This window comes from Alligator sinensis, unplaced genomic scaffold, assembly GCF_000455745.1.
Source record: "Alligator sinensis unplaced genomic scaffold, ASM45574v1 scaffold140_1, whole genome shotgun sequence".
NCBI lineage: Eukaryota > Metazoa > Chordata > Crocodylia > Alligatoridae > Alligator > Alligator sinensis.
In genome coordinates, this window is record NW_005841836.1 from 834,824 (window position 1) to 852,311 (window position 17,488).

Here is a 17,488-nt window from a genome sequence, read left to right on the forward strand (position 1 = left end):
CTGATTGAATCAGCTATAGGTAAAAGCACCAAAAAACCCTGCTGAAGTGCCTGATCTATACAGATGCTGGGGAACCAGGTTGAACTAACACACTTTCTCTTCTGGTAAAATGCATTTTTCTTTTTTTGTTTTTTGTTGTTGTTATTTTCTTGCCCCCGCATTTGTCAGCACCCTTATTTATTAACTGTGGCCTGTGGCCTGACAAGGCTTCTTCACTCTTTTCATCCTCAAAGCCTTTGTGTCTATAATCATTTGAACATATTAGCAAAAATACATATATTACAGCAAAATAACTATTAATACATTTGGTCACCTTTAGTTCTTAATGTTTTAGGATGCAGTTGTAATACAGTGTCTAGGATACAGGCCCTTGGGTTGCTGCTCAGTTGTATTTCTGCAACTTTAACTTAGGTTCCCTGAAAATGGCTAAGCCTGACATCCACCCTGTCCCTGCAGTTTGGTTGTGCTGTGGATAGCATATATTTGATTCAAGTTATAGCTGTTTGTCCCACATAGCTCATGCGGAACAGGCCTATGTTTGGTTACAGGGCTGATCTCTGATTTCGGGGGTAGAATGCAGGCCCTGGCAGCCATTTTACAGGTGGAGTGCAGCACCCCTCCCCACACCTCTGACTGGTCAAGGGGCATCAATGCCCCACTCTTTGCCACTGATTGGCTGTGAGGGCTGTTGGTGTGCAGCCCTGCCCCTCTCAGCCAATTGGTGGAGAGGGTGAGGCCACATGACAGGCAGCCCTCTCAGCCAATTAGTAGCAAGGGGCAGAGGTAGCAGCCATCTTTCCAGGTGTCTTTCAAGCAGGTAACCCCTTCCCACCCCTGGCAAGCTGCCACAGCACTCAAAGTTCCCCCCCACCACGGATTTCACAGGCAATGCTGAATTTTGCAGAAATCACAAATTCGGTAGGTTGCTACCTATAGCTATATGCATTTATTTAAATAATTAGATGGCTTAATTAATTTACTTATACTGTGAGGTTTTTACATGTTTAGTAGTTTAGAAAATGGCAAATGATTCTTTTTTTATTGGGTGGAAATTAGACTTTCATTAAAATGCACAGAAACAGCACTTTAAATTTAGTTTTTATTTATACAATTAAACAACTTCAAATGTATATGAGAAAACAAGTTAATCAAGATGTTTATTTAAAATTGGTTTATTAAACAAGGGGAGTATTAGCTAACTGAATTGAGTATATCTAGTTACCATTTATTTAAAATTTTTAGAACAAGTAGATCTTGTTCTCACGTACTTAGCCCTTATTCATAGGATGGGGACAGACGAAACAATTATACAGCTTTAACCGGAGGTTGATTTGCCACCCGTGAGCATATATCAGCTGATTTATAACCATTTTATCTGTCTGTCCCTATCCCAGAATAAGTGGAAGCTAAACCGTAGTAAATTATCCTTAAATGAAGTGAGTGGTAAATTACTATGACTGCAGGACAGAGTGGACAGACTGGACAGTTACAGCAAATTGAGCTGAACTGTGATAAGTCCCTCCCACGCCCCTCCACACACAACTTAAAGCAATAAAATTGTTGAGTCCAATTTTTTGTCTAGAGAAAAATAATAGAGCCATTTTTCACTTGAAAAGAGTTCAGAAAGAAGAGCATAACAGTCCAGAATGTTTTAAACATTATGGATTCCTATTTGAAATCTGTGGATTTATCTTGTGAATCTTGTTTGCACATCTAACAATGCTAATGTTGCGTGACACACCAGGGTACCCTTAAAAGGATCTCAAGGCATCCCAGGGGGCCATAACACCCAGTTGAGAATCACTGGTTTAATCTGTCCATACCACCTACAAAACAGAAGAAGAAAATAAGCTTGTCTGTTCTCTTTCATGTCAGTTTATTGTCTCTGAATGAACTAGTCCTTGAAATAGTGAAATATAGAAAATATACTCCACAGCTGAAGGAGAGACTAGCGCTATCAAAAGCTGGTCTACCACATCAACAGGTTCTGGTTTCAGGTGCTTAACTGGTGACTTCCATCAGTTGCATGGTTTGACTTTCTTTTAAACTTATATTGCCTAATAAGGGGGTATCAAACATATGGCTCCTTGGCCGGTTCCAGCCTATGGAGCTGTATGATTTGGCTTATGGATCTCTGAACTGACCCCATGTGCCACATGGGGCATGCTACATGCAGCACAGGGGGGACAGTCCTGGGTACACATTGCCTGCAGTGGATCAGGCCATGCTGGAGCTAGCATGCAGGCATGATCTCGCAGGATGGCATGTGCCTTGTGCCTGCTGTGGAGTAAAAATCTCTTCAGCAGCACACATGTAGACACTGCCTGACTGGCTGGGACACAATCTGACTGGTCAAGGGGCATCAATGCCCCACTCTTTGCCACTGATTGGCTGTGAGGGCTGTTGGTGTGCAGCCCTGCCCCTCTCAGCCAATTGGTGGAGAGGGTGAGGCCACATGACAGGCAGCCCTCTCAGCCAATTAGTAGCAAGGGGCAGAGGTAGCAGCCATCTTTCCAGGTGTCTTTCAAGCAGGTAACCCCTTCCCACCCCTGGCAAGCTGCCACAGCACTCAAAGTTCCCCCCCACCACGGATTTCACAGGCAATGCTGAATTTTGCAGAAATCACAAATTCGGTAGGTTGCTACCTATAGCTATATGCATTTATTTAAATAATTAGATGGCTTAATTAATTTACTTATACTGTGAGGTTTTTACATGTTTAGTAGTTTAGAAAATGGCAAATGATTCTTTTTTTATTGGGTGGAAATTAGACTTTCATTAAAATGCACAGAAACAGCACTTTAAATTTAGTTTTTATTTATACAATTAAACAACTTCAAATGTATATGAGAAAACAAGTTAATCAAGATGTTTATTTAAAATTGGTTTATTAAACAAGGGGAGTATTAGCTAACTGAATTGAGTATATCTAGTTACCATTTATTTAAAATTTTTAGAACAAGTAGATCTTGTTCTCACGTACTTAGCCCTTATTCATAGGATGGGGACAGACGAAACAATTATACAGCTTTAACCGGAGGTTGATTTGCCACCCGTGAGCATATATCAGCTGATTTATAACCATTTTATCTGTCTGTCCCTATCCCAGAATAAGTGGAAGCTAAACCGTAGTAAATTATCCTTAAATGAAGTGAGTGGTAAATTACTATGACTGCAGGACAGAGTGGACAGACTGGACAGTTACAGCAAATTGAGCTGAACTGTGATAAGTCCCTCCCACGCCCCTCCACACACAACTTAAAGCAATAAAATTGTTGAGTCCAATTTTTTGTCTAGAGAAAAATAATAGAGCCATTTTTCACTTGAAAAGAGTTCAGAAAGAAGAGCATAACAGTCCAGAATGTTTTAAACATTATGGATTCCTATTTGAAATCTGTGGATTTATCTTGTGAATCTTGTTTGCACATCTAACAATGCTAATGTTGCGTGACACACCAGGGTACCCTTAAAAGGATCTCAAGGCATCCCAGGGGGCCATAACACCCAGTTGAGAATCACTGGTTTAATCTGTCCATACCACCTACAAAACAGAAGAAGAAAATAAGCTTGTCTGTTCTCTTTCATGTCAGTTTATTGTCTCTGAATGAACTAGTCCTTGAAATAGTGAAATATAGAAAATATACTCCACAGCTGAAGGAGAGACTAGCGCTATCAAAAGCTGGTCTACCACATCAACAGGTTCTGGTTTCAGGTGCTTAACTGGTGACTTCCATCAGTTGCATGGTTTGACTTTCTTTTAAACTTATATTGCCTAATAAGGGGGTATCAAACATATGGCTCCTTGGCCGGTTCCAGCCTATGGAGCTGTATGATTTGGCTTATGGATCTCTGAACTGACCCCATGTGCCACATGGGGCATGCTACATGCAGCACAGGGGGGACAGTCCTGGGTACACATTGCCTGCAGTGGATCAGGCCATGCTGGAGCTAGCATGCAGGCATGATCTCGCAGGATGGCATGTGCCTTGTGCCTGCTGTGGAGTAAAAATCTCTTCAGCAGCACACATGTAGACACTGCCTGACTGGCTGGGACACAAGGATGCATCAGTGCAGGGGCTGCCTGCTATCACATTGAGTCAGGAGGAACACACTGGGTACCTGTAGATGTGCGGGGACGCTGCTCTGACACGCTGTAATTACAGTGTGTCGGAGCAGACTCGATTAATCGAGTCTGTTGGAGCATGTGAATTAGCATGCTGCAGCAGTGTTCACATCTCAGGTATCGGGCATCCCTGCACTTAAAAATTGCGGTGGGGGCACTTTAACTGAAGCTCGTTCAACTAACTTTAGTTAAAGCATCCCTGCCACCATTTTGAAGCACAGAATGCTGAATACACAAGACACTATGGGTGCTTGAATTAGAGTGGCTCTTGGAGCTGCTCTAATTAAAGTGCCCACCTCCCACCCCTGGAGCATGTGTAAAGACACCCACTGATTTGTGGGGAGCAGCCCCAGTCTGGCAGGCTGACCCCTGGGGCCCCCTGCCAGCTGGGGCTGCTCCTCCTGGGCTCCATGTGCTGTGCCTGAATAAACTGCAGAGCTTATTGCTCCGGAATTAATTGCTTCCAGGCATACATTCAAATGGTTAACTCTGGAACAATAAGCTCCACAGTTTATTCAGGTGCCATAATTGCATGTGTAGATGCACCCAGATAGAAACTTCTCAGGACAGAGAGTGAATCTGTTAAGAAGAATGCAGATGATGATCTTCCCAGCTACAGATAGGAGTGCAATACTGATAATTGCTGCAATATAATCTATCTCCTTTCCTAAATATGGTAACAATCCTGGCATCTCTTAAGTCACTGAAAATCTGTTCATATTTTCAGATTTTCAGACTAACAATGTGCAGTTGATGAGAGAGCTTTACCTTGCTTATAAATTTCAGCCAGTATTCTACCAGGAACATGTGTGGTGTTGTTCATTTGCTTAATGGCTTTCATGGCCTCTTCATAAATTAAATCTGCACACTTTTCCTTAATGGGGTATTGTGGAATGGCTTTGATAGTATTATTTTTTACATCACAATCTTAGTTCAGGAGCTTCTGGTAGTGCTCCTTCTGCCATGGGTTGACAGTGGAGCTGTCATTAAAGAGTGTTGTTCCGTCTTTGAATCTCAGAGGGACAGCTCCTCGTGTGCTTGGCCCATGGACAGCTTTGGTTGTGCTGAAGGTACTGTGCGTGTTGTGGCTGTCAACAAACTCTTGAATTTTGTTTATTTTGTCCTCCCACAGCTTGTTTATTTTGGACTTTCCTCTGGGTCTCAGCTTTAATGGGTCATAGGTGTCTTGCTTCTGCTCTGAGTTGATAGTCCTCTGCCAAGCTTTGAAGGCTTTCCTTTTTCTGCCAACAAGAGCTTGGATTTCCCTATAATTCTCAATGAACCAGTCCTGATTTTGTGGAGAAACCTAAAGATTCTTTGCGTGCCTCCTGTTTGTCTTTTTTGAGGCTCTCCCAGTAATCAGTGGTGTCAAGATCATTGCGGGGGTCAGAGAGTTTCTCATTGAGGCACTGCTGGAGATGATCACTTTTAGCAAGGTCTTTCAAACACTTGATATTGAACCTCTTACTTAGTTGCTGCATTTTGGGGAGATACAAATAGACGTGATAGAATATATCAAACAATGATCTATCCAGCAGTCATCTGCACTGGTCATAGCTCTGATGGTACAGACATTGCAGCAGTCCCAGGCACACACTATGATATAGTCCAGGGGTGTCCAACCTTTTTGAATGTGGGGCCAGATCATGAACTTGTTATCATCCAGTGGGCCGGCAAGCCATATTCAAAGACCTCACAGGAAGCGGTATCACATCACCCCCCTGAAACGAAAGTACAGTGTTTACTTTCATTTCCTTTTGCAGCACCTCGGGACTCAGAAAACAGCTTGGAGGGCCGCATGGTGGCCCGCGGGCCGCATGTTGGACAAGCCTGATATAGTCAATCAGGTGCCAGTGTTTTGAGTGGGGATGTATCCATGATATCTTCATTTGTTGCTTTGATGGAATAAGGAGTTCGTCATGATGAGATCATGTTTGGAACACTTGCTCAGGAGAAGAATTTAATTTGAATTGACTTTCCTTTCTACCCAATTCCTTTCTTTCCAAGTATTCCTTTCCATAGCTCAGAGTCCCTGCCCACTCTTGCATTGAAGGTGCCAAGAAGAATTATCTTATCTTCTTTGGGGACAGCGGACAGAATTTGTTTAAAATAGAGTTCTTCTTTTGTTTCGTCATCTGCTTCAGGGGTTGGGTCATATGCACTGATGACTGTTTCTTGTTTGTTGTCTGTTGGTCATTTGAAAGCAAAGGGTCACAAGACACTGGTTGGTGCCAACTGGACATGCTGACAGCTGAGTAAAAATCCTGGTCTTGATAGCAAAACCAATGCCATGGATATGTCTTTCTTTTTTTTGGCTTGTCTTTTCACCGCCATGCTTTGGGAGCTGCCCCTCTCCTGTTTTCTGATTTCACTAAGCACAGCAATGTCAATATCAAATCATGCGTATTCATTGGCCGTGTGTTGTCCTTTTGTCCATCAAGGTGTGGATATTCCAGGTTTCAAGCTTAATTTCTTGGTTTGGACTACAGATAGAATGAGTCCTGGATGTGGTTTCCAGTTAGGTGAAATGAGACAGAATATGTTTAGGACACCTTTTGTAACCCCCTCCATGTACAGGGTGAGCAGGGTGGATCTTCAAGAAGCCTGCTCAGTCATGACTGCAGCAAATGAATTGCATGCTTGTTTTAGCTCCAACTACAAAATGACCATCATAGAATCATTACCTCCATGTAGGTCCATGAATAGGGGCTGGTATTGCCAGCACTTTCCCTCGTTACCATTTGCCCATTTCTGTAGGACTTGCTATTGAAAGAAGATGGCTGCACATGTTTTCTTTTAATGTGCTGGTCCTGTTGCACATCAGCAACCACGTGATAGTTTCCAAGAAGGAAACCTTAATATGTTGGCAAGGAAAACCTAGACAACCAGAGGCTGAGGTTTCTATTCCACTGTAATCTTCTTTTGCCTTTGCAGCCATCTTGAAACATTCTTTCTTCATCCACCTGTTTCGCCATTCAGAATTGGGTTTTTTTGGATCACTATTAGTATGGAAAACCTCGTTCTCAACCCTGCCACTATGGGTGACCCTGCTAGGAGTACAGAACTGATGGCATTGCTCTCCAGATCAAGCCTCTCCAACAAATTAAATTCGTGATCCATGGTAGGAGTAGATTAAAGCCTTAACATAGAAAATGCTTTAAATAAATAATATTAAATCTTAATATTATAATGTTGTAATTGCATACATACTTCCAATAGGCCTATTATTAAGGGGGAAAAAACGTTTAACTTAAAAATCCTATTTAAATAAAATACTTCTAAAAATCATATTTTATATACAGGTTTCCCTCACTTTATGTTGTACCTGCATTCCTGGAAAATGGCGCATAACTCAAATTCACATAAAAGGAACCCACTTTACAATGTAACAAATAGGGATACGTCCCAAGACCTTGACTGTACTGACCCCTAGCCCCATTTCTGCCACTTTTACAAGACAATTTTGGTACTTGGCAACAGCAGACAGCACACACAAGCACGAGCACAGGGCACTATCATAATGGGGATGGCAGCTACAGAAACACGTATTGCAGACAACGAGCATGGAGCACAGGTCCACACAGGAGACTATTTTAGTGCACGTTACTCCCGCAGCACACTGCACAAAGCAGCTGACTGCAAACTTCCACCACACTGATCGCATAAGAGTGAATTTACCTCTCATGTAACAAAATTTTGGTATAAACAGGGTCATCGCATAAGAGTAAATTCGCACATACAGAACCCGCATAAAGTGAGGGAAACCTGTACTCTGAATGCAGTGCATAGTGAACAGCACATAGTACATCTGTCCCTTTAAATTGCAGGCCTTTGTAGAAGCCATGTTAAGCAGGGCATTTTTTCCAAACCTGGCCAGCTGCACTCTTAAGGTCATGGGGATCAGACAAATATTTCAAACCTTGGACATGCTTATTTTTCAGAAGTAGCCTATTTGTCTGGAAAATCTCTGCCCCTCTAACTCCTGCCATGTAGCTTTTCCTTCTCAGGCTCCTGAGGACTAGGAAGAGGAAGGTTATTCCCGTGGGTAGGGTATTAGCCTGGAACTTTGTATAGGCGTGTTCAGTGCTCAGCTCTGCCACACCACTCCCAGAGTCATCTTGGGCAAATCTCTTGGTCTCTGTGTGCCGTAGTTCCCCACTTTGTAAAATGGAGAATATGCCATTGTTCTGTCTACCAGTGGTGTTGTAAAAATATGTTGTGCTCAGATAGTATGGTGTTGGTGCACACAGGCAATAGATTTCACTTCTAATGGGTCATTCACCCTAGCGGTCTAAACCTGTCTAGAACCATGTTGTTTCTCTCCCACCAATGAGGCTGCCATTGACTGCTAAGAAGCTGCTTCTACCTACTGCTTTATGATAATTGGCCTTTTGTTTGAAGTCTAACATTAGGAATTTTTAACCGGGCACTGGCATTTGGGTGTAGTTTAGATAACTATAAACTATAAGCACCAAAAGAACAAGTAACCTTTATTTTAATCATATAAAAAACAACTGTCACCAGATTCAGTCCTACTGCAAAAAAAGAATGACAGTTGGCTCCCTGCTTAAAAGCCAACTGAACCCACTTCTTGATGCTTGACAGTAAGGGTGCGTCTACACGTGCATCAATGCACTTTTCCTAATGCACATTAAATTTAGTACCTCCAATGTGAGGTACTAAATAAATGCTCATTAGGCTGCCCTAATGTGCAGTAGTAAAAGCACATACTTTTTTAGTGACACTTAATGTACAGTAACCTGTTCTACTGTACATTAGCATATATGCACAGGTTTTGATACAGTGCTTTGATGCTCAGTAAAATAGGCTACTGCCCATTAAAATGCATGTGTAGACAAGCCCTAAAAGTGTTGTTTCCATTGCCACTCTGACCCTCTCTGGAGAGGGTGACATATAAATATAAACACCATATTTTCACATATATGCCCTAGAGTACAATATACACCTTGTTTTTGAATGAAGAAAAAAGGATCTTTCTTTGTAGAAGGTAATTGGGTGTGTTTACGTGCGTGCTTTAATGTTCAGTAGTCTGTTTTAATGCACATTAAAATGTTACTTAAAAACTGTGCTATTTAGTTAATGTGCATTAAAATAGGCTATTGTGTGCTAAGTGTCACTTAAAAACCATGCTTTTTAGTTAATGCGCATTAAGACAGGTTAATGTGCATTTTACTAGTACCTCATAATAGTTGGCATCTATACACATGCTCCAGGGTGGAGGGGGGCACTTTAATTAATCAGAGTGGTTCTTGTAGCTGCTCTAAAGTGCCTGCAGTGTCATGTTTATTCAGCATCCCAAACTTAAAAATGGTGGCATGGTGCTTGAACTATAGCTCATTCAATAAGCTTTAGTTCAAGCACCCCCACTGCCATTTTGAAGTGTGGGAACACTGAATAGATGTGACGTGGAGGCTGCTGAAGCATATTAATTAACACGGTCCAGCAGACTTGATTAATCAGACGACTCGATTAATTGAGTCTGCCCCGATGCATGCTAATTAGCACATATCGGTGCAGACATCTGGTACGTGTATAGGTGCCCTCGGTACTAGATTTAATGTGCATTAACTAAAGCACATTAATGCACATGTAGACACTCCCACTGAGTAGAAGCAGCTAGGGAGCTGAGCCTCCTCCTTGTTTTGGTCTCTGTGGATTGTGTTAAGAGTTACTTAAGCTTCTGCCAGGTGAAAACTGAAGTGGCAGAAATTGCTGTTACCTTATTTCTTTCTTTATAATGTGCACCTCAATGTCCAGCAGTTGGTTTTTGGAAAAAAGTGTGTGTTGTACGTGAGAAAATGTGGTGGTGGTGGTGGTGATGCATGTGGAGTGGTTGGTGTGCTTTGGAGGGTTATGAGAAACCGCTGTTAGGACAATGCTCTCTCCTGATGCAGTGCACAGCTCACTGTAGTTGTTTGAGGATATGCTCTGGCATTTCTTTAGGTAACTGGAAGAAAATTTTTTGAAATCCTTATAACAACAGTACAAAAGTGCTGAGGGTTACTTATTAAGGCCTCCAATCGCAAAAGGAGAATTTTTTTATGGGAAGATAATGTACCATAATAATATGTATTTATATTAAAAAAAAAAATCCTTCTGTGCTGCTAAACAAGATTGGAGAATTCTAATCAAATGGAGACTGAAACCTTCCTTTGGATGGATCAGAATGATAGTAAAATAAAGAGAGCATGTATGACTGAAGTAGATGGAAAGCATATTTAGGATTAATAACACAGGTAAATCTTTTTGTTGTAAACCCTATAAAGCATTGCCCTATTAAGGGAGTTCGATGTTACTCGGACTTTAGGTGAAGTAAAACAGGTTTGATGCAAATTGGAAAGCTGTTTTTGTTTTATTTTTATTTTTTTAAGTTTTGCAGTACTTTTAGAGATTTTTAAACAATGATTTTTCCTGCCGCCTTAACTCAACTGTTGTGCGCCAAACACATGTGTGTGCAATTCTTGCAAAAAGTGTCAGGGATTAAAGGACTGTATCTTGTGAACCTAATGATAGAATCATTTTCTGTTGCTTTCCCATCAACATATATGGAAGCCATTTAATTTTATTTGGGCTATACTTCTGAAAACTGAGATTATTTTCTTACCATCCACAAGCTTGAATATAGTTCTGACACCCAAATAAAAGTATGAGTACACAGGATCATAATCCTAATACTGGTCTATTTGTCTGTAATCTAGGAATTGTTATGAGAAGTAATTGCCCTTTTTTAATTTTTGCAAATCTTGATTATTTTTGCACCAAAAATTGGTGCTATTCTGTTTGTATATAACTTTGAAATATCCTTTGTACTTTTTTAATGACAATTTTATGGGACATTTTTTTAAATTGTGTAATGGGATGTCACAATAGCCAAACTGTATAGTTTATTCTTTTTAATACTTTCCTGTGTTTGTGCTTTGTTAGGATGCAGAATTAATACAACTAATTAAAATAATAATCTAATCTAATTTCCTGGGATGTTATATACTTTAGTTAAACATCAGTTATCCTGCCTCCAAGAACAATTACCGTCTGTCCCTCACCCTTATTTTTTCCTTTGAAAGGGGAAGTCCAAATAGGAAAGGATAAAAAAAGGTTTGTAATCTCTAGTGACTAAACTTGCCCAGACTTTTATGTCTACGCCTCTTCCACTTGCTTGACGTCATACTCTTTTTGTCCCCGTCCAGCTCATTGACACAATCGCCTCAGAAATCGGAGAATTGAAACAGGAGATGGTACAGACTGATCTCACACTGGAAGATGGATCCACTGATTTGCAAAGGTGATTAAAATATATATATTATAATGATTTCTGGCAATGTAAACATGACATGCCTGTTTTCACTGCGCTGTTTTATTCAGGATGTTGACATTTCATGGTAGTTTTCATCCGAGGAGCACAAAAGTCTGTAGGTGCTCCAGCTCATTAATAATGGAGTTTGCCTGTGGGTAGAGGGAGTGTCTAATGATTAAGCTATAGGTATACTTGTTTTAATTTCTTTTAAAAGCAACCGAACTTTACACTCCCACTTCCTTATAGCAAACGCCAACAGCCTAGGACACAGATAAACTTTTTTATCAGGTAACTATTAACATGATTACCAATGTTTGTGGAAATGAATCTTGCCTTTACAATGTAAAGCATGAAAAGTACTCATTGCTTCAGTTGTAATGTTTGTTTGAGAGGAATATAACCAAGGCAAGCATGCTGCTCAGCGTGAATGCAATGAGTAAATATGTGAGTTTCTGGCTAACTGATCTTGTTTTGTAAGGCAGTGAAACAAATAGGAAGGATAAAAACAGGTGATTTTTTTTTTAAAGCTTTTTTTTAATGCATCAGGTTTTCTAAACTTGAGTTGTTTTTGTTTATAAAACATATTTTTAAATTAAATTCGTAATTATGACAACACTTTTTAAAAGAATACACTTATTATAATCTACTAACAATAAATTAGATAAACATATTAAACAATACACGTTTGTTACCAAAGATTTAAAGAAAGTAAAAGCATTGGACTGATGAAAGTCACTAGCTAAACACCTAGGGACCAAATTCTAGCTATCAGGCACTTAAGTGGAATTAGGTGCATAAGTCTTATCGTACTTCACCCTGCCTGAGTCCCTAAAAAGCAATTAATTCAAGGGGTAGGTGGGTGCTCCTTTTGCTCGTTTTTTTTGTGCGGGGGGCGGGGGTGAGGTTTTGTGATTCAGTCTTAAGGGCAAGATGATGCTATGTTACAAACGTAAATGCATAGGGATTTTCAGGTCTTGAACAGGGTGGAATAGGATTGCACCTAGGTGTAATCCTAAAGTCCGCTTAGCCACCTAACAGGCAGAAGAGAGAGACTATTAGTCCGAAGGATATGATGATCATAAATGGGTAATTTAGTTACCTCACTGGAGATGATAGGACTCCTTTTTGTAATTATTTGGTCAGTTTTATACGCAAAATATGTTTTGAAAAACTCACTTTTTGTTCCAGTGTCCATCACTGTTATGGGTGTTTTATTCAACTAATTAAAAACAAACTGGGCGCATCTACACTTGCATTAAGGCGCTTTTCCTAATGCGCATTAAATTTAGTACCTCCAATGTGAGGTACTGAACAAATGCTCATTAGGCTGCTTTGATGTGCAGTTTTTAAATGACACTTAATACCTAGTAGCCCATTCTACTATGTATTAGTGTAATAGCACAGTTTTTTACATGACACTTTAATGTGCAGTAAATAAGCTGCCACACATTAAACCCCATGTGTAGATGCGCCCATGGCGTGCTGATTTGTACATAGTTAATTTAGTTCCAGTTTCCATCCTGCTACAAATAACAGGTAAAATAAAAACCTAGTTAGTACAAAAGAAATTAATTATTTATCATTTTCGAAGATCATGCATATAAAAATTAAAAATCTGAATAAATGAATTAAGTTATATAATTGTTTAAATAAGTGCATATAGCTATAGTGTATTCCCCTGGTTAAAAAAAAAAAAAAAGTAGTACAAATTTAGTGTAAAGGCTTCAATTAGTTGCAATTCAATGTTTTCATGATTATAAATCTTTCTTTGGAAAAATAACTAAACCGTGAACACAGAATAATATTTAAACTGAACGGTTAAATAAAGGTTTCCTTTTTCCTGATTTAAATAGTGATTAAAATAATTGATTTCAATTGATTTGATTTCAGTTGGTCCTGGGAAAGACTTTCTATTGTTATGCCTATTATTATCTATGCAGCTAGTTCACAGTTCCCATTTTCTTTGCAGAGGACTCTTGTTCTAGGGGCAGGGTCTTGGTGTGAGGTACTGCAATTTGTATCTAGAGAAAGCTTAATATACAAACTGTGAATCAAGAAACTTGTGTGTGCACATTTACTTGTGTGTGTTTAGTGTTCTTTAAAATTGGTTTCATTGGCGTTGGCTGCTTTTTAAAATACATGGGCGAATATGAAGTGGCTCCATGTATTGTACCTTTAATTATGTACCACAACAAACGCTTGAGGTGTGAGGCTTCAGGTGTACAGCTTCAGCAGCTTTCAGTTTGTGTATGACTCAGTGCTATGAAGATTTATACACCATAACTAAATTTTGGAAATAATTTCCCCAGTTTTTTACTCACATCTTTAATCCAGTGCACAATAGCTGGATGAATGAATATTAAGCCTGACTTTTGACAGGATTGGCCAACCTGTAGCACACATTTCATAAGTACTATGGGCAGCCTTTGTGTATGGCACATGGCAGATCAGGGAGGGAGCAGGCAGCCTAGCACCAGATAGGGCAGAAAGCATAGCAGCAAATTGGGCAGGGGAAGGGGATCAGAGTGGCATTTGCAGAGGATGTGGGGCAAATCTGTGGCAGGCGTACCAAAAAGGTTGGCTTCACTGACTTGCAGCACATCTCTATGCATCCCATTGCACTTAAAATCATATAGGTGTATAAGTGTCATATGCTGTACCTAATTAAGAGGTTGAGTCAGAATGCTTTAACATGTCACCTTCTGTATTCATCCTTTCAATATTATGAACAGTCAGGAGCTTGATTATCTCCCCAGTGTAGGTACACATCTGTCAGTGAAGTTAAAGGGAATTATGCACAGGAGTGGGGAGGAGCAGAATGGACCACATGGGCCGTGTGTAGACGAAAAGGGAGGCATGTGTGCACAACTTTTTAAAGTGGCCTAAATGCTTTTGCACCACTTTAATGGTGTTGGTGTACGCCTTGGTGGCATATTGTGCATCAGTTCCATCCACTGTAGGAAATTCAGCAGCGTAATGCACCTTAAATGACTTGGGGCGCTGGTGCCTCTACAGCTGCGGAGCGAAGCACCAGGCTCTGTGCAGCTCCACGGCTCTGTAGGAAGCCTTGCATGCAGCCTGGCAGCAGCCCGGGAAAGCAGGCTTCGCCCAAGAAAAGCAGGGAGCCTGATTTCTTACACCCCGCCCCCCTCCCGTCTACCTGCTTACCTGAACTGCATGGGGGCCCGGTGCTTCCCTGTGCGACTGCGGTGCCCCCTGTGACTGCCCAAGCCAGGTGCCTGTGGGCGGGTGCCTCCACTGCCCGAGGGAAGCACCTCTGCAAACGAGGGACCGCTCCACCTGCCGGCAGCTCGCACTCCCCACCCTGCTGGAGAGGCAGGTAAGTCAGTGGGGTGTGTGCAAGACACGCAGGTTTAATCAGCTTTAAATTTAAGTGGTGTTTTTTAAAAACCCACTGCTTCAATTTAGGGCCCCCATTTCATCTACACACACCCATGGATAAACTTCCAGCCTTGTTGTGGTAGTGAATTCAGAAAAAGTGAGCGGAACTCCTTCCCAGCCCTACAGTGCAGCTGCCTAGAACCAGGGTACAACTGCAAGTAGTACTTTGAGGACTAGGCAGGAGCTGAAATAATGAGCCCTGTGGCAGAAATAAGCCATAAAGGATCTTGAGAATGTAGTTAGGCCCATTCTACGTGCCTGCTGCCTCCACCAGGAGTGTGGAGAAAGCGCATGCTTTCCTACTGTTTTTTTTCTGCTGTAGCAGTAAGAACTGCAAAGTCCACTACTTTCCAAGCTTCTGACTCAGCCTGCTTTTCTCTTCTGTAGTCTCTCACAAAGTTTTTTTGCTTGGCAGCTACTGTCTTGTTCTCCATTTAGGGCTCCTACAGATGGGCGGGGAGTCTGTTTCGACATGCTAGAAATCCAGTATCAGTGGACACATTCAATTCCTTTCAGCAAAGTGGCATGGAGAAAACTCTATAGGATCTAGCTCTTTTGTTTTCGATGACATGAAAAATGCTGTTTGTAGCATTGTCGCTTTCTCTCTCATCTTGGCCCCTAAGGCTGGGAGAGGACTTGGTAGAGGAAATGCAAATCACTGCTGCTTAATACGAGCAAGTTCCTTCCACACTGCAGTGGAATGTTAAGGCAGCTTCATGCCAAGGGGTTTGTGCTGCAAGGCCCACCAGGGAAGTGAAGATCCCTTGAGGTACTGGAGCCCAGAGGCCCAGTTGGTTAAGGGAAGAGCTGGTAGACAGGCTTTGCTAAGCTGTACTGTCTGGGAAGTGCTGAGGCCTATAGAGCCAGGCCTGAAGCAAAGGGCAACTGCTGATGCCTCCGTGTAGAGACCACAGCCTGAGTATTAGACCTCCTGAGGAGTGAAGCCAAAGTAAACGGGACCTGTAGTCACTAGAAGTGTAGGATGGGGGAATAATGGAGTCTCCAAAATGGACAAAGTCATCAAAAAGCACAACATGGAGGACATGTCTTCACTGCAGAGTTAACCTGGTGAGGCCAATGTAAACCCCCCATCTACCCCTCCTCCAGCATAAGAGTTGACAAAACTGGTTCATCTTGGTTTCTGCTGTTTTGGTAAAAGGGTTTTGCTGCAGCCTTCTTGGCTTTACTCCTGTGAACCCTAAGTATGATTGCATCCCCAAGCGTTGTTAGCCATGGTTTTCAAGAAACACAGTGTATTATTCCCTGTGTGATTTTTGGTTTCATTTTTAGCAGCACTTGAATAAAGGATCCAATTATACCAATGTTTGTACTAAGCCTAGCATTAAGTTCTCCACAGGCTCCAAAACCTGCTTGAAAAAACCATGTAAACACTCAGATAGTCTGGACCAAAGCTGGTGTTACCACAGATGCACTGTTACCAGTCCCCAGGTTAAGTGGCTATGTCTATGTGAGCTGCAGTGACTCCAGTATAGGCAGACCTAATGAGTAAGTCAGCTGACTTAGAACTGAGTAAGTCACCTGAGCATAATACTGAATTATCTGTACATGACAGAGGGCTTGCAGAGAGAGCCCATATAAAGACTGAATCTTGGGTGGAGCTCCCATTTCAAAAAAGTCTCCCTGTCAAAGGAGGGGGAGGTCTTGTGGAGTTGATCAACTGATTTCTGGGTAGCAAAAGTTGGGGCACAGGTTACAGAGCCAAAACGAATGAATTGGACAGGATTGAGTCTGATGGAGAAAAATCCCTCAATGCTGATCATTCTTAAAGGAAATACACATATTTTTCTGTGTGTGTGTGTGTGTGTGTGCACGTGTGCGCATGTGTGTGTGCATGTATGCGCAAGCATGTGTGCGTTCCAGCGTGCAGTTTACAAGGCAGCAAACTGCTGATTACAAGTTGTAACCTGCTCTCTGCTCTTTTTACCATGATTTAACTGTGGATAGGATATATCTAGGCATTCCTTTCGTACCTTCAACTGTTTTCCACGTACTCAAGGGTTCTCTCAAACAGAAAGAAACGGGGCAGAATCTTTGATCATCGTGAGTTTTATGTTTGAACACAGTGGGTGTGTCCAGATGTATAGGTATGTGCTGTTTGTGGTGCCACAAACTGCACACGTTGCACATTAAACCATATGTGGTGCTGCTAGTTTGCAGCACAGAGGCAAAATTTGTTACTGGGATTTCCTAGTAGCAGAAAAAAACCTTGGGAAAAAAAGTGGTGCAAACCACGTGAAAATAGTGTGCACCAGGACAAAAGTGGAGATGGAGGAGCAGGTGTCCCAGGGCTGCCTGCTCCCTCTTCGCCACATGCTGCGGAGACAGGGGAGCACCAGCCCAGGGCTGCCTGTTCCCCCGTCTCGAGACACACTGCGCCCCAGTCAACCGCTTGGCGGAGCCCTGGGCTGCCTGTTCCCCTGTCTCCATGTGCCACTTCCAAGCTGGCTAGGGTGCAGTGTACTTCAGCACAGGGGCTGCCTGCCAGTTATCCCTGTGCTAAGGCATGCTGTGCCCTAGCCAGCCCCCTCTCCCTCCCCTGCAGTACGTGGAGCCCAGCTGAGAGCTGGGAGGAGTTGGGCACGGCAGACAAGGGCATGTGCAGGGACATGCACTGCGTCACAAAGTAG

General features: G+C 41.9%; 1 protein-coding gene across 5 annotated transcripts in view; it reads left to right on the forward strand.

Moving 5' to 3' along the window:
- Positions 1-17,488, forward strand: part of RIN2 (Ras and Rab interactor 2) — a 163,712-nt gene that overhangs the window by 94,514 nt on the left and 51,710 nt on the right. For 4 of the 5 annotated variants that reach the window (XM_025201906.1, XM_025201899.1, XM_014519383.2 and 1 more), the window contains exon 3: positions 11,332-11,426. In XM_025201906.1, the coding sequence (XP_025057691.1) occupies positions 11,332-11,426 (95 nt within the window). Of the gene's footprint in view, positions 1-11,331; positions 11,427-17,488 lie in introns of those variants that run through there. The other variant, XM_025201915.1, reaches the window with a different exon arrangement.